General features: G+C 39.1%; 1 protein-coding gene and 1 long non-coding RNA gene across 4 annotated transcripts in view; one reads left to right on the forward strand and one right to left on the reverse strand.

Moving 5' to 3' along the window:
* The first annotated feature begins 329 nt into the window (after nucleotides 1-329).
* The window catches only part of tpk1 (thiamin pyrophosphokinase 1), a 45,876-nt gene continuing 23,075 nt past the window's right edge, over nucleotides 330-23,130 (forward strand). Inside the window, exons 1-4 of one of the 3 annotated variants that reach the window (XM_086021398.1) lie at nucleotides 330-381; nucleotides 4,027-4,110; nucleotides 8,744-8,818; nucleotides 17,615-17,681. In XM_086021398.1, the coding sequence (XP_085877524.1) occupies nucleotides 4,068-4,110; nucleotides 8,744-8,818; nucleotides 17,615-17,681 (185 nt within the window). In that variant the 5' untranslated portion in view covers nucleotides 330-381; nucleotides 4,027-4,067. Of the gene's footprint in view, nucleotides 382-650; nucleotides 696-910; nucleotides 1,177-4,026; nucleotides 4,111-8,743; nucleotides 8,819-17,614; nucleotides 17,682-23,130 lie in introns of those variants that run through there. The other 2 variants (XM_086021401.1, XM_086021400.1) reach the window with 2 other exon arrangements.
* LOC147127604 (uncharacterized) overlaps nucleotides 3,120-23,130 on the reverse strand; it is a 39,107-nt gene continuing 19,096 nt past the window's right edge. Inside the window, exon 2 of the long non-coding RNA XR_015084495.1 lies at nucleotides 3,120-4,139. This is a non-coding gene — a long non-coding RNA (uncharacterized LOC147127604). The remainder of the gene's footprint in view (nucleotides 4,140-23,130) is intronic.

Here is a 23,130-nt window from a genome sequence, read left to right on the forward strand (position 1 = left end):
ATTTTTTCCAATGCATAATTGACAGTAAGTCATTTTTATTTTTTACCTTTGTACTGTAGGAGTGCATTTCAGAGTTAGAACCTTTTTACTTTCATTTACCAGTTTTCTTTTCTTTTTTTCTCACTTTTCTTTTCAAACACAAATATTTGTACTTAAACTTAAGTGAAGAGTGTGAGTATTTTTTCCCCCCACCTTTGTTATTGAGGAGCTTTCTTGACAGACCCCCTAGGACTACGTTTCAGGAGCAGTAAAAAGTACTTCCATCTTTGGCCTCTAGATGTCCCTAAATCACAATTGCACCACTTTTCCCTTCCGCTGAGAAGTTCCTTGCTTGTCCTCGTTGATTGTTTACATCTTCAATGGCGGAAGTATCTCGATCTCGTGAGTTTTTTGCCAAATAACAATATTATTATTCATATATAAACTATTTTGTCATTTTGTTTCCACTGATATGTCATATGCGGGTTTAATTTAAATGAATTCATTTATTTTTATTAAAAAGATTCCGCAAGATTTCGCGTTGTAAACACTGCAGTGCACACCATTACGTTTGGCAGGGGTGGGCAATTCCAGTTCTAGAGGGCCGGTGTCATGCCTGTTTTCTATCTCTACGTGCTGCAACACACCCGATTCAAATGATCATATAATCAGCAAGGTCTGTTAAAGCTGGATAACGATCCTGATCATTGAATCAGGTGGGTTTGCAGCAGGGTGACATATAAAAACATGCAGGAAACCGGCCCTCGAGGATATCCACCCCTGCGTTTGGATAAAGTCCAATTTACTAGTTCTTCCTGGTTAAATTATGATTTTTGATTGATTAAGCAGTCCCTTAACGAAACAATATGCTTTACTGTTTGGCTGAATTATTACTTCAGTCACTTCAGGGTGAACATTAGCAACACGAGAACACAGTTTTAATTTCGTATTATTTTGTTTAAAACTAACGAGCAAGTGCTCCCATTCCCCAAGATAATTTTATGTTGATCTCATTCGTGGAGTGAAATTTAATGAACACTCTGGTGCAGTAATAAGTAACAAAAATGGTTAATGATTAATTATAGTCAACTCTTGTCATGTTTAAGTGTGGGGTGAAGGACTGATTGAAGGATATATTGGGAACACTCACCACACTGCCTTTTTCTGCTAGAAAATTTGGAAAAAAAACAACTTTGTGTGAGTATTTTTACAGCGAGATATACAGGACCAGACGTGAAAGCTCTGTTATAATAGATTTAATTTTTGAGCTGAAGATGTGGTATACTTTTTAGCATGCCTGTAGTGTTTCTTACCCAGTGATTCATTGTGTGTACCACATATTACTATTCGGATTGTTTCACTTTTGCCTGGTTTTGATTCAAAGTTATTGTAATTTCACGTCAATGCTGCTGTTACTTGGCTGTTCCTATTTTATTACTATATCTATCTAATCATGTTCATATTTGTATGTGTTGCTTTCATGGTACATTTTTAATCAAAACAGCACATTCTGTCAATCATCGGAGAGTATTATTAATGTGATGCTGAAATATTTAGAACAATAACATGAATGTAGATTTGGGGTGGGATTCTTGCCGCCTAACAAATTGATTTGATTAAATTGCTTATTTCAATTTGTGCTGAGTCAAGACAAGAGAAGAAAGTACAAATATTGGCGGTCAGAAGCATCATGGTTATTAAGAGCTAGTGCCTCAAAATGGATCAGCATCTGTTGTCTGTTCTGTTGCGTGAACTTGTTTTGGATTTGGGGCAAGTGACATTAAACAAGATAATAGTTAAGTTACCCCATGGTAAATTAGAAATTCTTTGTCATTATCATTTATTCTTTGACATAGAAAGAAAAGAAAGGAAATGTGAATCATTATTTTCCCCAAGTAAAAACAGCTGTTTGCAACTGCCCTATACAGATTAAACAAAGATTATCACTAGTCCGGTTTACTTGTAACTTGTATTCCAATTACAATAGAATGAAAACACATGACCAACTGGAATGAAAATACACCATATCACACATCGCAGGGCAAATCAGTATTTCATTTCTGTTCAAAGTGGTGGCATATTCCTGCATTCAATCCTACTGAAGTAAGAATTTGAAAATAATTAAATTATTAATTTCATTAAGTATAATTAAAAACACACATAAGGAAAAGAACACGAGTGCTTCAAGTAACATTTAGGAATAGCTACCGTTTAACCAGTTTTCAACTGTGGTTTTTCTATCTGAACACTGCGCAACACAACGCCTTGACGAATAAGAAATCTGACATGATGTTGCATCACAGCACTCTGCTACATTGTAAATAAGAAATACATGACTGTTTGTTTAAAATACCACAGCGACCAAACTTGAATGTCTGGTACAAGCCCAGTCAGCGACTCCTGCCCATTGTGAAACTTTGTGGCAATCGAAGGTTTTCAATTACTGAGTGGAGCGCACGGAAGCGATAGATGCTAATGCTAGTCAGCTGCCGACGGCCACGTTCACATCAAAGGCAATGCATGTGCATTGAAAATAAGCCATAGCTTACTCAATTGTCAAACCATTTTCATGACTTTTTTTTTTGCTAAAATTTGTGCTATCCATATAGAACACACATCCTTGGATTTTCTTTTCTTGGGGACGAGGCAGAGCCCCTTGCGGCAAAAGATGTGTGCTCTGAGTGAAAGGAGTCTGTCACCTTAATTGATTGAAATTGTCTTCTATTTCTGAATGTGCAGTGAGGTAGATCTGGGGAAAGCGAAAAAATCCAGACTCCAGCAGGTTTTTCAGAATTTTTTTCGGCCCACATCATTTTCTTCTCTGGCTGGAAATAGCATCACGCCACAGCAGGCTTCACCCGGCCTACATTCATGCTGTTGGGTTCTATCGTGTGTCAATTGTGTTGGAGATGTCTTGTCAGTGCACATATTGCAAAGCATTCAGATCTCCTATGATTATTTTGGCTAGTTTTAGGTATTTTAAAAAAGCATTTAACTGCAGAAAAAAAAAAAAAAAAAAAAAAATCAATGAAGTGAAATGGCTCAGCTTCAGAAGACGGGTGAGCCACGATTGGTCGTTACCTGAGCCCTGAGCAACTGTGTCATTTTCAGTCGACAGAAGTGACAAAATGGCCGCCCCCTGAGATGGATAAAGATGGGTGAATTTTACTGCTTAACTCATTCCACAAACACAATATTAATCAGAATGCCATGTTTAGAGCATAGAACATATTATTGCAAAGATTTTTGTGGGGTTGACTTCGCCTTTAAATGAGCAACAGCAATTTAGACTATTTTGAAGCCACTAGATATCTTGCCAACTCAGTGAACACGACCAGAAGGCTGTTATTTATCACACAATCCACAATCAGGGTTTCATGAAATAAAACACACACATACCAACCTAGCCCGACATTTAGCTACGGCATATACACTCATAACAATACGGGCAGGAACAAATGCCAGTAAAGAGCAACGTTAAGCTTGATTTATTGCGACTATTTACAAACACAGAGTAGTCACCAAACACCCTCGTGTAACAGTGAAGACAGAAAATATACTGTCGCGTCTGTTTAGAAGATGAAACAAAAGAGGCGTTCGATCAATAATCGCTATATTGTAAAATTGACTAGTTACTGTTGCCAACAAGCGTTTTTCTTGACAGACAACCTGATCACGTGACAACTTTGAAAATATAAACGACGTCATCGATCAGTGATGCCGACTGGACTAGCGTCACATAGCGCTATCGCTGACTCGCACCACAGTACTGTTTGCCATGTTGACTGTCTGACAGGCACTGCAATTACGTTGCACTTATTTCCCACCAGCATTATGTTATTTGTTAACAGATTATTGAAATGTATTGATCGTGTTGGAATCATTGCATCTGCGTTGGATTGCATGTAATAGATCATTTCTCCTTCACTCACTGCTGATTTTACCATTCATTGTAAGTGTTTATTTCAAACCTTGAGATATGAGAAAATGTCAGAGACAAGAAGCAAAAAAGGCAAAGTTATAAAAGAACTGTCCTTCTTTCCTCAGATCCTGTCGAGTTGCCTGATTGAAGACGTGCTCCCGCGGTCATGGATGAAGAGCTGTCACCTTTGGAGTGCCTGCTGCCCTCAGGTACTTCCTTTCAAACCTCCATCCTGTTGCTGCAAACACACAAGCACACAGTCAATCAAAACATATTGAAAAGCTGCCTGTTGGTTTGTGTGAAGTGTGATGACGCACGCCGTCCTGAGGAATTAAAACTCGAAAACAAATTGGCTTTTTTTGTGGCCACAGCAAGTTGGATTTATTTGACTTGTGTATATAATGCATCTCTACAAAAAGCAGGCTTTTTCGTCAGACAGGAGGTTTCTGAAGATAATTCGGATGAAACGGGCATATTGTTGTTGCGCGATCCTCCAATGTCATTCCAGGGATGCCTTAGGGTTGCTGCTGCAACATACTTAGCTACTTTCAAACTTTTATCTACACTGTTGAGCAAAGTTGTGAAAATGGACATGCCTTATTGTTGTCTGTATTCTGTCTGCATGGTTGTCTTAATTAGTGCCGGACTGATTACCGGTAATCGGCGAGCCAAATAAAGTGCTTCGTTGGTAAATTAACATTGATCGGTATACGACCGATGTGCTAACATTTTTCCTGGGCAGAGATTCTGTCATGCTACTGCTGTGTGTCCTTGCTGCTTCTCTGTCCGAGTGCCTGGCCCCTGCCCTTTACACACAAAGACAAAGACCAGCGTTGTGCAAAACACTTCAACTAAAATTTCCTTCAGGTGAACCAAAATAAAACTGAGGTAATTGTATTGAATAATAAAGAAAGGAGGGATGCTGTTAGTAATCACACAGTAGAACATAGGTTGGTTTTATTCAAATCACCTATTTGGGTCCAAAAACTCAGAAAACAAGGTTTTTGCGAAAAGATCATTTTCATGCACGACAATGACTTTTATCCTAATAATTCTGTAGTGACGTTTCAGACATATGAATAGTACTTTACTTCTATACAAAGAAATGTAGTTGCAAATAATCACCAGTGTAACAATTTTACATTTGACAAACTGAACGCTATTTAGTAGTAGTAGTATTTAGTAACATGTGTGCATGTTTCTGCGTGTATGTATGTACATACGTCATTGCTTCTTAGTAGATTTAATGTGACAAAACACTGATGTTATCGGATATCAACTTTTTTAGCGATCAACATCGGTATTGGCACCATAAATCCCATATTGGTCTGGGTCTGTAGTTCCAATGCCACTCCCCCAACACTCACGCACGCACGCACACACACAACCGTGTCCTGAAACAAATGTTTTAATATACATACTATATGAGATGATTTTCAATTAAATCTGTAAGATTAGAAGTGTCTTTATGTGTAAATAATCCCTCAAAGGATGTAGAAAAAAGCTCAACCTCCTCAAAACTCCTCAAAAACATGGAAAGTTTCCTTATCACATGTGATTAAGTTGTTTAAAATCTCTCTCCCTCTACCTAAACAATCCCCCCAACCCCCCGATTGAGACATTCATCGAAATATAATACATTTATGTTGCTTTCTTAGTTTAAATCTCTCAGAGGAAATCCTTATTGAGACTCCTGGCAGAGAATATAAAAGCAGCCCCTGAATGAATTTTAAAATCCCTGGTGTGCAGCGTTATACTTTTAAATTCCTAAATGTAGTTAGAAATGCCAATTCCTGGAGTATATGCTCCAGTTGAGAGTTTGGGCATGTGCGTTTGTGGTGTTTATGCTGTCTAGTGCTTTCCAAGGTGACATTTCTTTGAACAGTGCAAGAAAAGGCTGAGGTCCTCCTGGTGCATGTGTGTTTACAAGAGGTTGTTGGAAAAGTCATGGCTGGTTGAGTTTTTTTTTTTTTCTTGGTGCACTCTAGCCAATTAAGAAATGAGACTGACAAAATGCTTTCCTCCGTTCTCTTCTTACTTATGTTTGCTTCTTTATTTTCCTCCTCACTTTTTTCTCTATGTTTCTTCTCTGTAGGGCCAAACTCGCCTTTTTCGTCCTTGACCTTTAAGTAGAGGAAACATCAAGACTGACACAAAAACCCTGGTTTCCTCCTTAACAACTTTTATTCAGGCATCATCCTTTTTAAACTCGCAGTTGCCAAGCTCAGAAAATCGATAATCTCTGTCACTGGTCTTTCTCTGTGTCGACTTTTTGACCTTTTATGTTCATAATGCTGCAGGAATATTTTTGGGGGGGAGGTAATAGCACAGAACTTCCAAATTCCTTGATGCTGGTAAACGTCCGAGTTGGTCTAATTTCAATTAATTTTTTCTATAAAATATAGTGTCAAGTGAATTCTTGATGAGGAATTCCAAAAAACAAATTTGGCGTATTGTATCGTGATAGCACAACACAGCTAATTTGCGTGACACTGATCCTACACGAGTTTCTTCACCTATGACTTGGCAGCTCGGCTGGGCGATGCCTGGACTACACAGGAATACTATCATCTCAAAGCCAAATGATAAGCAAAGCAGCAAGTTAGGATGCACAGATTAGCGATAGCTAACAATGTTATCGGTTGTTAGCTTCTGATAAGCGGCGCGTAAATGATTGTCTTGCAAAGTTGTCGATGTGGTGGTGTAGTCAGCCAGAGGGTGGGGGATATGTTGACTGCTTGCATCATGTACTGTACATTGATCCACATGCTAAATTGTCATGTCCGATTTGGTGATTGATGACGCACCGAAGTGAAAACCACCGTGCGAATCAGCCAGTGGCAGCTTCGTGCTAGTGTAATTTTGTTCACATCGTCAATAACACCGGAACAAGTAGCTAGAGTGCAATTGTTGCTAGTTGCATTTGGGGAAAAAAGGTGGTTGAATACTCGTAAAATATAGCGACAAATTAGCAAAGTTGTCAACTGAACCAGACTCGCTTTTACCACTGGGGACTAAAGCACACTCTACACTAGAAAGGGGCGGGGTGAGGAGTGGCTCATTTGCATGAGACAAGACAGCCCTCTCTCAAAACAAAAAGAGGGTGAAAAGTGCTGTAATTCTTGACCCATAGAAATGTTATTAAGACATCTGGAAAGTATTTTACATTTAGAAAAAAATGCATTAAATAAATGTAAAAGAAAATAAAATTATGCCTTTTCGCAGGAATGTTCTGGAGTGAAACTGTGGCACATTTTGGTGCTGATGTCTGTCAGCGCGCTGCACAAAAACACAAAAGGCTAGTTGCTTTCAGCGGAAGTCAACCCAAATATTTTTTAAGAATATGTTCTATGCAGGCCCACTAGTTGAAACACAGCATTCCGATTAATATTGTGTTTGTGGAATAAGAGTTACACAACAAAATCCACCCGTTTTTAGCCAACTCTGGTGACGTCCATTTTGTCACTTATATCCACTGAAAATGACATCATACACCTCTGGGCTCAGATCACGACCAATCATAGCTCAGCTTCAGAAAGCTGGTGAGCCGTGATTGATCGTTATCTGAGCCCTGAGCAGTTGTGATGTCATTTTCAGTCGACAGAAATGACAAAATGGCCGCTCCCTGAGATGGCTAAAAACAGGTGGACTTTGCTGCTTAACTCATATTTCGTATTAATCATATTGATTGTTTCAACTAGTGGGCCTGCATAGAACATATTCTTGAAAAAAAATATGTTTGGGTTGACTTCCACTTTAAAAGTGCTGCTTCTATGAGTATCATATCACTTTTTGTCTTAATTACTGAAATCCTTCTTCGGTGGCATCACCAAATCACTGCAAATGGTGTCAGAGAAGATAGTTTGACCTGCTTGACCATTTGTTTCTAAAATGTTGAATTCAAAATTGCACCACTTTGTGCCACCAAAAAATACCGTCTAAAATACCGCAAGTTTAACAAAAAACACATACAGTCGAAAAACAGCATAACAATCAGCAAATGTTTTTCAGTGATTCACTTTTTGACACAAAACCCAACGACATTAAAAATGCATGGAAAAGGATTTATGAAGGCAAACACAAGAGCGGAAGATAAATGGAATACAGTGTGAAGGTGAGGGGGTGAGAGAGCTGCTGCTGTAATCTTTGGCCCATTAATGCTATTGGAGCAGCTCTAGTTTTACTTTGTAAAGGATGCTGACTTTCCCATTATTTCTTTGCTCCCCTGCAGATAGAAAAATGGCAATTGCAAAGTAGCAGTCAGGAGATCTACATTAGCAGTGGAGCAAAAGGAGGAGAAAAAGACAAGTGGAGGCAAGATGGATGGGGTTTTGAGGGAGGAGGCAAACTAGATTTGTGAAACGATTTATCCCAGGACAGGGACTTTGACAATGAAGCATGGACATGCTTGGACAGGAAGGAGGGAAACGACAAGCTGACATGTTTTTTCTTTTTTTGTTGTTGCTGTTTTTGTGTTGCTTTTACAAGGGCCTTGTTGCCATGTAGTCGCAGATGGCGTGCCATCCAAGGTCACAGTATTCGAAGTTCTTACTGTCAGTCCACTTTTGTCATACACATTCTTGTGCAATGCTGCAAAGTTTGGGGACACATATCAAGAGCTAGCGCCAGCAATATTGACTCTTTCAGTTTTTTTGTTTGGGTGAGGAGGACAGGAGGAAAAATAATTGCTTTTGTCAACTCTACTTTGTGGGGTTTTAAATTGTTTAAATCAACAATACAAACACCACCACCGTGTTCTTGAAGTGTGGTTAATGATTTAAATATGGATGCACTCATTTTGCCCGCATTTATATTCATGCTGCTCTCTTTGTCTGACTGCAGGCAAACAGAGGATCGGTCTGATCATCCTGAACCAGCCTCTGGATAAGGACTACCTTCACATACTTTGGAGTAAAGGTACTCCCTTCTCGTTTATGTAAGCATAAATATGCAAAGCTGAGCCTTCCATCTTATACGGCGTTCTTCCTCATCCGTATGTCTGTCAATCTCGCGGAAACTGGATATGGACTAAAAATTTATTCCTCATGTTTATTGTCATAATACGTTAATAAAACGAGGGCCACCACCAAAAATGTTAGGGTGGCCTAGCCTGTGAGAAACTGGCCGTAGCCCTGTACATTCATGGTACGCAATATATACGCCTCAATGATTGTTTCATATTTAGCATCTTTGTACTGTATTATGTATCGTATGTCTTTAAGAACATCTTACTCCTTAACATTTGATATTTTCTGGGATTATATCTTGTTCAAGCCATTACTTCAAGAGGAAATCAACCCAAACCTATTTTTTTCCAAGAATATGTTCCCATCAGGCCCACTACTTGAAACACGGCATTCTGATAAACATTGCGTTTGTGGAATAAGTGTTAATCCACCCATTTTTAGCCATCTCTGGGGGCGGCCATTTTGTCACTTCTGTCGACTGAAAATGACATCACAACTACTCAGGGCTCAGGTAACGACCAATCACGGCTCTGCTTCAGAAAACAGGTCAGCTGTGATTGGTCATTACCTAAGCCCTGAGCAGTTGTGATGTCATTTTCAGTCGACAGAAGTGACAAAATGGCCGCCCCCAGAGATGGCTAAAAACGGGTGGATTAACTCTTATTCCACAAACGCAATATTTATCAGAATGCCTTGTTTCAACTAGTGGGCTTGTATAGAACATATTCTTGACTTCCCTTTTAAGGAAGGATTTAACCAGATATACAAAAAACGTACGCAACCAGGATCAATGATAATTGATCAATTCAAGTGAATAAAACTCAAAAGCTTTAATATTATGAAAGCAGGAATGTGTTGATTTCATCGTATTTATTTATGAAATTCATACTGGCCTCTCACGGTGGTCTACTGGTTAGCACATCCGCCTCACAGTGCAGAGGTCGTGGAACATTGCCTGTTAGAACAAATGGCCCTGGATGATGGATATAAATACTAAATCTTTGTTGTGGCGGACGCATCCCAAGGCGCATACAAATTGGACTGAGATCTGATGAGCGTAGAGAACATTTGAGTACAAGAACTCTTTGTCATAATTGAAATTATTTAAGATTGGTGTTGTTGTGCTACCCTGCTATAATTAGCCATTGGGAGTTGTTGTCATAAAGGCATAGACAGGGTCACGAGCACTACAAGGGACTAAAGTCTGTCATTAAAATGTATATAAAACTATACAACCCATAACAGTTGGTCCAAGACTGGAAGTATCCATTTCTGTCTTGGCTGTTTTTAGCTCCTAAGAAATCTTTTGTGGTCCTTTGCCATTTCGTCTAAAGAATTGTGGCCCATGTTGATATCTCATCCCGTAGAGAAAAAGTTCTGCATGAAAAATTCCCTATATCCACTGCCACTATATAACTGCACATTCAAAGTAAAAGTAAATTAATCCTGTCTTTGTTCTGATGTTCAGTTTTAACTTAAATTACACAAAACCTCACTTAGATCCTCTCTACATTCATTAGTACTAAAGTTGTGTTCCCCTGTTGCTTTTGCTCAAAAGCGCGATGAAGCCTTTGTAACCTCTGCTGTGCCAACTGTGCTACCTTGTCACTGAACATGACCCCTTCCCTGCCCTCTGATCACATTCCCTCTGCGATGCCTTTTAATTAGATATTCATCATAAATAACCTACCTTTCTGCATGGCAAACGTTTTTGAATACTCCTGCGTCTCCTCCACTGCAACAATTATCATATTCAGAACAGTGCTAATGTGATACAATATGAAGTCCCCCGGCACTGCCACAGGCTGAATATTCAGCATGACTGTCCTGTCTTGAGACACAGATCCACTGTGACTTTCTTGAAAATGGAAACAAATTGCAAATCTGAAAATGTACGAGCCGTAAGCATTACCGGTAACAGTTGACGTCAAAGTAATAACCACTTAATGTGTTTAAGCTACCTTAGTGCAATCTATCATTTTTCCAGGCTTTTTTTTTTTATTATTTTTTTTTTTTTTTATCATTCTTTGAGCTTAAAGTGTTTTGCAAGGTCTTAAACAGGAAGTCAACCCAAACATATTTTTTCCAGAATATGTTTCCAGCAGGCCCACTAGTCTAAACACGGCATTCTGATTAATATTGTGTTTGTGGAATATGAGAAATCCACCCGTTTTTAGCTAGCTCAGGGGGCGGCCATTTTGTCACTACTGTCCACTGAAAATGACATCGAAGTTGTTCAGTGCTCCACTTCAGAAAACAGGTGAGCCGTGATTGGTTGTTACCCGAGCCCTGAGCAACTTCGATGTCATCTTCAGTCGACAGAAGTGACAAAATGGCCGCCCCCTGAGATGGCTCAAAGTGGGTGCATTTTGCTGCTTAACTTATGTTTCACAAACGCAATATTAATCAGAATGCCGTATTTCTGGAACATATTCTGGAAAAAAATATGTTTGGGTTGACTTCCCCTTCAAGATTACCACCTATGCACAATTCATTAATCGGAATGTGCATATGTTCATAGCAGCTGCAGCTATTGGTTGTTGAATTATACAAACGCAGGTACACACCTCTCTGCGAGTGTGTGCCATGATCGATAAATAAATTACAAGCCAGACCTCCACATTCAGACCATTTGCAACTAAGCATGCGAGACTGCTCTGTCACTTATGAATATTTTGGACGGTTGATTGTGGGTGGAAAAGAAAAAAAAAAACACATTTCTGCCCTGGAAGCATGGTTAATTAAGTCTCATCTTAATGACTTGCCAATTGTTGCACAGCTCATATGCATACGTGCATGTTAGCATCTCACTGAATCGCCCCAATGTAGCAATTTTCAAGCATAAATTCTGTTGGAGGGTGTTTGGATCTTACAAAGATCAAAAAAAAACTTTGACCTTGCTGCAGTCTCAAACATTGCAGCGCCCTTCATATCTGAAAGTACCATTTCTCGAGAAAAGCCTAAACATTTGTTGTGCCGTGTGCTTCATGAATAATCCAAGGCACTTTATCAGAGTAAATGACAAACAAAACCCGACAGAATACTGTACACGCTCATTCTTTAAAGGGGGAATGTTTTTGTGGGGAAAAAATTGGAGGTTCAGACTCTCATGCATATTACCTACGTAATATCTATTTTGCACTGTTTGGATGATTTTATTTTTGATTATTGTAACATCATGATTGCTCAGTAAAGAATGTCTATCCATCCCTCCAAACATATTGATCAATACAATGTTGCAGATTACTGTTTGTTTGTTTTTACTTTTCTTATATTCTTCTCCACTTAACAATTGCCACAGAGAAGATAACAGAAATAATAAATTGTGAATTTGTTACAGGATTAAACTGTCGCCATCATGAAATCAAAAATGTTTCAAGTAATATTTGACATTCATTTATATTGATGGAATACTTTTGAGGCAATACATTTCAGGACATTTTGGTTCAACATTAATTTGTGTGACATTTGGAGCTTCGGGTTTGTATGTTTCACTGTCACTTTTATGGGGCTGTGCAAGTAAAACTTGCAACAATGTGAATTTTAAATAGCGGTGAGGCGACTGAAGCATTGTCAGTCAGACATTTGGAGAGATTCTGCCCTCTTTGTGTTAGCTTGAAATAATTTCACTATGTTGGAGAAAGCAATTTTCTTATCTGGTTTGCCACAAAAAGTACAGGTACTCTGCTTCCTCGGGACATCTTTGGGTGGGGAGAGTATATCAAGGACAACAATGAAACATACATGAGGCACTTTGGCAATATTGAAGTAATTAAAATCTAGATACGACTTTTAGTATGCGAAACCCCCGACACAGTATAGATTGCGCTGGAAAAGTAGATATCCTCAACTGAAGTTTTGCATTGCTCATTTCGGCGGAACTCATAATGTGAGCAGAACAGAAAAAAAAAAAAAAAATCTGCCAGGCTCACAGGATCAAACTTTGTATACCATCAGGACCAGTGTGAGATAGATTAGACCCATCAAACATGCAATGCAGCTTGATGTTGAAATGTGACAAGTTTGAATATTTCTTCACGCAAAGATGAGACATCTTTTCAAATAAAGTTTGAGGGAACGTCGGGGTGAGATTTTGAAGTGCCACAAGCAAAGGCTTTTCCTTATCAGTCTTACTCCTGGCTCATGCTTGCTCACGGGACCATACGATGGTCTGATGAGATGACTGCGATGCCGCGACGGCGGATCATAGATCTCTCGCGGCTTGAAAGCGAAAACCTTTAACACGTCATGCCATGTATTTTTAATAGTGTTTATGGGCTGAACAGATGTTAAGGGTGTGTGTGTGTTACTCTTCAGGTTGTGGTTCACATGGCGGCACCGCAGCCAGGTCTCCACCTCCACCGACCTGATGAAACGCACACGCACACACACATTGAGTACACTTCACCCTTATGATGTGCTGCCCCTGGGCTCCCCTCATCACCCCTGGGAGAGGTTGAGCAGCAGGGTGCCAAAAAGCGACGGGAAGCTAGAGCGCACAATACCGATCAAAGGGGGAACTCAAACCGGTGCCGGGTGTGTGGTTGTGAAGTGGAAACAAGCTGCTTATCTCACTCACGCACCTTCTCACCCACATCTAGTCTATCAGTCAGCCATTTTCACCTTCAGTCACTCACCCATCGCCGTATTTGCACTCAGACACGGTGCAACAACTTAATGAGGCAATCAGGGCAGGTGACGGTGTGTATTAGATCAAAATTGTGCATGCATCCACCCCGAGTGGTCCATGTCATCATTTGTTGATGTGAAACCGCCTGTTGAAGTTTGGGACTATCAGACAGTAGTCAGTCAAGCATCATCTTTGCAATCAAGGGTGGAGTATAGTGTATGAAAATGTGTCATCAAGAACAACACAAAGGGAAGAGTATTTTGATCACGGTGCCAGCTTAGCTCCAATGGAAAGTTCACGCTTCAAAAGAAGATTTCTTTACTCTGTCATCGATAATGACTCATTTACATTACAATCATTTCCTGATGCGACCCAAACAATCCAAGCCTTCCTGCATATCGGCAGGAAGCGGAGCTACTGAGGAAATATCTTTCCCCGCAGCTGCCCCTCACACTGACCAACTGCCCTGTGTCAACGGTCCAGACCGTCACGATCTCTCAGCACCAGCTCCATTCTCAAAAACGCTCACCTCGTACTTCCTGCAGCTGTTTGAGGCAGCTCTATACAGCAGCCAGTGAATCAGCTCATCCATCACAGTCGGGTTTGGTGCCGCTACAAGAAGGGTAAAATCTGACTGCAACGGACAGCTAGATGGATCATCTGCACCTCCCTAGCCACTCTGGAGGACATGAACTTAGACGGGCAGGCAAAATTCTTTTGGAGTTACTCCACCTGGACTGCACACTTGTTGCCCTATCTTTATTTCCGTACTACTGGACACTTTATAGCGCTTAATAACTCTCTGCATTATTTGCACACTCGTATTAGTAGTACCGCACAGCTGGACAATTTATATTGCTTGTATATTTTGTGATAGTGGCTTGTTTGCTGTTCAACTACCGTTAACGCATTCACCGTATGTTTTAACATACTCGGCCGATAAATACGATTCTGATTAGCAGATTTATTGATATTTGGTGATGTGGAATTGATTGAATAATTTCGTCTTCAAGCATCTGAGACCAAGTGAACTTTAATATTTGGCTGCTCTATTCGGCTGTATAAAAAAAATCCATGGAAAGTTGAGCGATAATACATGCGCATAGACCGATGCAGTGACTCTTCCTCAGGCAGCATTAATCCGCTCAATATGACAATGACATTGAAACAGGGAGTTTAGAAAAATAAATAAATAATTAGAGCCTGCAGAGGCAAAAAACCTTGCACATTTTTTCCCCCCATAAAGCATGGAAGTTACACGAAAAATTTTAACTGCTGACATTGTAACCAGTTTAATGACAAATTAAGAGGTAACGTAAACTGTAATTGTGAACTTTAATCATCACCCACAGCTCTTACAGATTGTTATGAGCATGTTGATACACTACACAGTATGTCATAAAGAAATTTAATCTTTGAGGCTACTATGTTTTTTGTTTTTTTTCCATTTGTGGGAAAGTAGTGTGAACACAATCCCAATGTTAAGGCTAATACAGTATTGCCGACAGTATGTTACCTTGCTTGCTAGCTATAATATCTCAATGGGTTAGTTTTTTATTTAAATCGCATCAGAAAATAGTTGATCAGTTTCTCAAGTACAAATTGATGTTGTGCTTTACTTAAAACGGACGGTCTGATTTCATGGAGGACTAGAAGAAAGTATTCACATTTAATAAGGTGATTGTACTTTTTCAAATTATATTTAAACGTGTTTTACCCATTTTTCACTCTTGTGTTTTGTTTAATCAGCTTGCAGGCAAGATTAAGGTTTTACAGATATTTCTTTGCATTCATTCTCTGTTGGACATTTAATTATCTGGCGACTCCGCTTTACTGTCATTGTATGTTACTTTAACCAGAGTTTGAATATTTACAAGCGCCAAAGATTCTTGATCAATTTAATTTGGACGGATGAAATAACTGGGCCTTTTGGCAAGTGAATCATGGAGAACGCTTGGTTATGTTCTGTTGCTGCTTTGCTTCATCCAACACAGATTGTTTTCAATCTCTGCTGGGTGCATTTCGCTGCCCAGTGTTTCTGCCGCAGGTAATGGGCCATCCCAACAGGATAGGAACCCAAAGCACACAACAAAAAACATCCAAGAAAACATCCAAAAACAAAAACATTGGACTGTTCCCAAAGTAGAGATGCAGAGGTCTCATTAAGAGTTAAACAAATTATTTGATTGCAACAAAAAAACAGTTCCCTGGTGTCTCAATAACATGGCTGACATGTTTTGGTCAATACCTCAAGAATCCAAGATTACAGCACACCACTCTAGACAACATGTTTTCCTCCCAAAGGGGGAGGAGTCATGTTTAATGAAAATGAGCAAGTGCCCTGGAACCAATGCAAAGTACATTTTTTTCGTTACCATGACGACCCGGGACGGAGCTACGAGACGGAATGAGGCAAGTGCCTTCTACTTGCGGAAGTAGAGCTCAGACAATAAAAGTCACCTCCATACCAAAAAGATGCCTAATTTTCATGTGTTTATTTTTAATTCATGTCTGTTATTATTATGGGGTGTTCTTCCTTGAACAAAAGGGTGCCACAAAATGTATACCCCTGTTGTGAATACGCTCCTACTTCCAGCCAGACATGGCAATGGGCAACGAAAAGTATATGAAGCAGACTTATGTGCAGGTGTTCACCCTCTCTTTGGTGCACGCTACAGTTACAAGTAGAAAATGCAGTGCTCGATCTTTGAAGTCTTTCCCTTGTGTGCACCCTAACAGCCCCGAACATAAAAGGGCTCTTAAAAAAAAATGGTCCGCCTGTTCCATTTGAATTGAATAGAAGCCATGAAAGAGAATACATTTGCAAATAGTTTGCATCTCATTTTGAGGAACTGCATATCATTCATTAAAAACAAAACAGCAAACATCCTCATTTGTCTGCTTTTAAATTCAGAACAGGTCATAATATGTTAAAAGAGCTTGGAAATTAGCACTATAGGTGAAAGGTTTTTGTCCCCCCCCACCCCCCCCCCCCTTCTAAATATTTTTAACTTCATACAGTTGACTTTATCGTTAAAGTGCCTTCCACAATAACATCCTGGCGTTGATGGAACTGTGCTGCTGTTTGTTAATAGAAGCTCTGAATGAAGCAGGTGCACTAGATCCTATCCTAAAGTGCCATTAATGAGTCACTGTGCTTTTGGTGTTTTTGAGTCCAACCAGCAAGAGAAAGAACATATACATTCCATTATAATATAAAGTTCGACAATTCAAACCTCAAGTATGATTTGAATTCTCACAGTAGTTATTTGCTTCACTGGTTACACAAATCACAAAGACCAAAACAAAGCAAAATGTTGCCGATTCAAATCAGGACCACGAACAATATGCATTCGTTTTAGCAGCTGTGGAATTGATTGTGGATTGCCTTTGTCAACATGCTTTTAAGACAATCTTATAACACATAGTGACCAGTCAGTGTACTTGTATGAATTTAATAGTTGGCTTGGCTTCTGTTATAATCTTTGAAAACATGTGGGTTTGACATAAAAAGCATATGAAAATAAAAGCTCACATAAGTGGTTCAGATAATGGATGGATGGATGTTGATCTGTTATCTGTTGTTAAAAACAGTCTACAGCAAAACAAAGTAATCAGCCGCACCGTTTCAGTACTTTTGGGGACAGTGTATACTGTATCTGACTCATCACACTAACACTGTAAAATGTAATTGTATGGCTTTGGAAGTATCGAGAGTCAATAAGTAATATACAGTGTCCAGTAGTGCGGTGATACTGATCCAGCAACAAATGTGCAAATAATGCAGAAGTCATGAAGCAATATAAGTGTTTAAGCACTGCAGCAATACTGATCAGTAACAGTTACTGAAAGCTACATACGAGTTTTGGAGCAATATATCCTGCCATCCAGGCAACGTCTTTTTCAGAGACATCCCCGCTCATTTCAGCAAGACAGTGCCGAGCCACATTCTGCACGCGTTACAACGGCATCATACCGTACGGTGTATTTTATCATCCAGTGTACTGAATGTGACAGTAACTATGGCATATCATGACACACCGGGGTCCTGTTCACATCAATTTATCAATTTTTCATTTCCCTCATGTCTATCCTTATCTTGCTGTCTCTTTGTAGCGCTTTTGACGGCATGCGCTGATGGTGCTGCCAATCATCTGTATAACATCACTGGAAAAAGTGACAGGTCAGTCTGCCAATTTTCTTCATCTATGTACAGTATAATAACTATGTTCTGTGTATTCTTTGTGTATTAATGGTTTGAAATATTTATAGACAAGAATTAGGGCTAGGCTATATAGCCTTAAAATAGCATCTTTGATTTTCCCCCAAAACATGATGTCTGATTATAATGAATTCTTTTTCTGCTTCAAAGCAAAATCAAGTGACAATTACATTTTTGAAAATTTAATTGTTGATTGATGTTTTTTTCATTCCCTCCTGGGAGTTCCTTCATCTATCCTGAAAACAAACACAGGTTTTGATTTTTTTTTTTTTTCAGCATTAATTGGATCAACTTTCACAGAGCGGTTTTATTTTACAGTGTGAAAAATAAATGTCCTTCCTGCTGGCAAAGATTACCCTTTAGACATGATCCTTAATACCTGTTTAATGGTCTACAATTTAATGTTGATACATTGTTTTTTAAAACTTCCGATCGGGATTATAGAATGCTATATAGGCCTACAGGATAACAATAAAACTGTCACGGAATATAACATGAGCATCTTCATATGACATTAACCTTTGGCTCAGATAAGGTTATTATAGTTAACGAAAACTAATGAACTACATAAAACTGCAATTGAAAAAAAAATGTTAACGAAATAAAATGATTAAAATGCTTTTAGAAATATTTTTCAACCCATTGTTTGACTTTCCTTCTTTTGTACGGCCATACAGCAATACAGACATAAATCCATTTAGAACAAACCCCAAACGATCATGTATGATATCATTATAATTCTAGTTTTAGTTTGTTTTCTAATGTAAGATGTATTTTCAGGTCGGTTTTCTTTTTTTTAAAAGCATTTTTGATTTTATTATGTATTTTTTAAAAGTTTTTTGTTAACTATGATAACCTTGATGTGTATGTAAGAAAATCTTATCAAGGCTGTTTTTGCACATTTTGCACCCAGATGCTATATGGTACAGTATCTGGCTAATGGAAAACCACTGTTAGCATTGAGATGGATCTGGGGCCTCTGTGGTCCCTGAAGTGTTCAGGCTTTCACATTAACACTTAAGAGTGTGAACAAAAGTGTGTGTTCTTTAAAGGATGTTGATGAAAATGAGGGTTCGACCTCTGGTTTTCTGAAACCTTTATGAGACATGAGCAAGTTTGCGGTGTATTTTAGTAGTCAAGGTCAGTTTGAGTCCCACAAGATTCCATCCTTTATTTAATCATCTACATTATAATTCCTGCCTAATAGATCTTGCTTTACTGATGTTTCCATTGCATGAGTTAAACAGATTAAGTGGCAATGATCTATTGCAACAGAGCCACCTCATAAACAGGCACCTCAAACAACAAAGAAAGACACAAGAGAGGAAGATTGATTGGTTTGTGTGGATGCACATTTAAAGATCCTCTCTAATTTTAAACATTGGCACTTTGTAGTTCTGGATTTAAAAATGTCTGCAGAGAAAAAAAATCCTAACAGAAAAGACTCAATCGTAATTTTAGGCATGTTTTGTGATGGCTTTCAGCAGATTTTACCCCTAAGATGTATCCACCCTTGACCACCAAGGGTAAAAACTTTAAATGATCAAATCTGGCCGATTTTGTTTGTCTTATGCTTAAAGATCACTGCACACTATAATCTAAACTTTAGCTTGCACACGAACCATATCATAAAAGATTGGTCCAGTGAAGCCCAACAAGCGAATAAATAGCTGACAAATGATGCTGCCTAAATAGAGGGCAGCAAAGCAGTAAGAAGTGCTGCATTCATGCAGGGGAGGATAGAAGTTATGTCACATTTGTGTTGGAATTATTGCATTCCAATTGCCCACTGAGATGCTGCACCTGCAAGATTGCGTTCTGAAGGACAAACATAAATGGGATATTTCTGTGAAATGCAAATGACGGTAACTTATTCTGCAGAAGCAATGTCCTTAAAGAGTAGCAAGCGATCATTTGTGTGTCCCAGTCTGCATGCTTGGAGTGGAAATTATACAGTATAGTGAAATATATGCTTGGAGTGGAAATTATATAGTGAAATAAACACAAAGTTTGCAGAGCTATTCTTCATTTGATGACCTCCAAAAGTTAGAGCAGTTTAGATAACTAAGCTAACCACAAATAATATTGATAACTGATTTTAAACTTCTTTCGCCTTTTCATCTGTGATTGTATTCTTGCCATTTCACCTTATCATGTGGTGTAATTCCTATTGACCTTTATTTACGTCCCCGTCTTTGTAGTGCATCATTTCACTATATACAGTGCACATTCAGCCATCATTTGCTGGTAATAGCCACATACCAGTTTTGTTCTTTTTTAGCTGATGTATTCAGGCGCGCGGTGGGACCAAAATTCGGCCCAGGAATATTTGTCGATCGGCCGTTAATCGTCCCCCCCCCCCCCCCCCCCATTTTTTAAAAATTAAAATTAATCGTCAACGGGGCGAGGGCATGAGTGAAAAATTACATATATTATATATATTTTCCCCGAAAGTCCCTGCAAGTATTCCTCATATACTCTAGCCTCTACCTTGACTCTCATATCTTGTTATTCAGAATCTGCTACTCTACTGCTACTATTTTGCACACTGATTCTGGGAACGTAAATATGCATCTATTATGCCATTAGCTCATTGTACTGAATCTGCCAAATGTGATTGAAATGTGGCTATTTAAAGCTGAAAGGAGTATGTTTTTCACTTTTATCATCACAGTCACGCTAGGCCAGTCTGTTGTCATCGAGCTGCTCAAAACTGAAGATAGTTATATTTTATTGAAAATGCACCCATCAGTCTGTTGAATGCCCCTGAATAGTTTAAGCTTGATAACGAGAGGTGTAATAAATGATGGTGATATACACCAAACCATTTTCCTCAGTATCATCAACCGGTTAATTGTTATCATATCGCTGTAATAAAACACTTTTCATGGAGCCTCATATGTTTGTGGAATAGTCCCCCCTTGGTGCCCCTGGCGCTCCTCTGACTCAAGCCTTGTATCCGCTCCTATTTCTAATTGGAAAATGACATTTGTCTAATTAGTGCATCTAATCAAATCCTCAGTGGGAGGATAAAAAGTCAAGAGATGAGTGAGGAGGTAGAGGATCATGGCTGGATGTAATTGGGCAGCTGTGTACATGTGTGTATATGAACATGAAAGTGCATGGTTGTTTCAGCCTCAGTACCGACTTCTTGAACCATGCACTTGTGCCTACATTGCTCTGAAAAAGTATTTACCTACTTTTGCTTTTCCATTTTTATTGCGCTTTTATATTTTGCACAGCTTGAGATGTTAAATTGTCTGGCAATCCAGAAATGGAAATGGGAGCTATAACAACAGAATCATTGGTTGGCAATTAGAAAGCAAATCAAGATGAGCACTTACAGGCCTTTTGCTTCATATATGTAGTGCTAAGTTGCTAGGCAACACATACTGAGAACCTACAAGGCAGTGTCAAGTGGCAGTACCAGTATTTGGAACAGGCAATATGATTTCTCAACCAAGCAACATAATTTTACATTGCTGTCCTCTATGAGTTATGTGTTGTGGTACAGCGTAATACATTTTGGGTCACGGGTGAGCTGGAGACTATTCCAGCCTGGGTACCTCATCGACTAATTGTCAAATCATCACAGGCACAAACGATCATTATTGCTCAGATGGACAACTCTGGGTAAATTCGAGTCTTCAATAATCTCAACATGCATGTTTTTGGAATGTTGGAGAAAGACAACAAAACAAGTTACCGTATTTTCTGGACGATAAGCCGCACCTTTATATAAGACGCACTCACGCCATTAAAAAAAAAAAATATATATATATATATATATATATATATATATATATATATATATACATATATATATATATATGAATAAACGATCTATACGCCGCACCTATCTATCTATGCAAAATGTGATATTTACTGCATACAGAATGACTTTGAACTGTAAATATAAGTACCTGAACAGGTGCTTTTCTAACAGTGCCGTTTAACACGGTGGCAACTTTGCTGATTAAAACGGAACAGAACCAAGAGAAAATAACCAGTACATTTCACTTCCCGCTTCCGCCTGAATAGCCACACCTTTATATAAGCCGCATGGTTCAAAACCTAGGGAAAAAGTAGCGGCTTACAGTCCGGAAAATACGGCACATGATCTTGTAACATTGACATTGCAGCATTGTCAATGCATCTAGAAATAATTACTGTAGCTTTCATCACCGTAATGATAAACGTCCAAAGAACAGTAACAACAATCAACTGTATCAAACCTATAGACGCTTCTGTGCACCTGAGATTGACGCTTGACATCTCCTCTCTTATTTAAACCGGACTAAATCAGAGCCACGTCACCTCAAGTGGTGAAAAGACTAGGAAAAGGTAGTATAATGGTCATTTTACTTACTGAGGAGAGGGAGAGAGACAGACACGCAAACGCACTCTCACTCACCCAGACTCAAGCAGGCAGATAAGATACCTGCTCAAACCTCGACAAAAAGGTCACAGCCGCCCCCACTAACCGACTCTCGGTCAAACAGGTGGCAAAATGCTCTATTTCCCATCCAAATTAAACTGTCAGTTAATATTAATGTGGAAGTAAGACCTTGTTAGATGCACAAACATTCACACGGACATCATTTATGCTCATGCGCACGGACTCATGGGGTCATTTACATGGGTCTGTGCGCATGGGCGTGTGAGAGCAGTCTCAGTATCTCATCTCAGCTATCACATGAAGGTTATTTGGGATGTGTTTATTTTTAAAAGAAATTGTGCCCTTGAGTTATTTTGATTAGCATACACATGTATACATAGCGGCATGGCGGATGACTGGTTAGCATGGCGGATGACTGGTTAGCATGGCGGATGACTGGTTAGCATGGCGGATGACTGGTTCGCTGGGTACTCCAGTTTTCTCCCACATTCCAAAATATTCTTTAGGTTCAGTGAAGACTAAATCAGATGTCTGCAACCTGCGGTTGTAGAGCCTGTAGCACTTTTCTCCATCTGCTAATGCTATCTTTGAATGATGGTTAAGGTTAGATATGAAATTCCAACTTACATTTGATCAAACGCTGTTGCTATTGACTTTATGTAGTCTATTTACAATTGGGATAGGCCTACAGTCAAACCCAAGATTATTGAGCCTGTGTGCAGTGTAGTGTTACCTTAATCCTTTTCAAGTGTGTTTGTGTTACCAGTAATTGGAATGTGTGTCATGTTTAAAGCGGAAATCAACCCAAACATATTTTTTTCAAGAATATGTTCCCAACTGGCCCACTAGTAGAAAAACAGAATTCTGATTAATATTGTGTTTGTGGAATATGAGATAAGCAGCAAAATCCACCCATTTTCAGCCATCTCAGGGGGCGGCCATTTTGTCGCTTCTGTCGACTGAAGATGACATCACAACTACTCAGGGCTCAGGTCACGACCAATCATGGCT

The sequence above is a fragment of the Filicampus tigris genome, chromosome 21, assembly GCF_054856515.1.
Source record: "Filicampus tigris isolate MCC_2025a chromosome 21, RoL_Ftig_1.0, whole genome shotgun sequence".
Lineage (NCBI taxonomy): Eukaryota > Metazoa > Chordata > Actinopteri > Syngnathiformes > Syngnathidae > Filicampus > Filicampus tigris.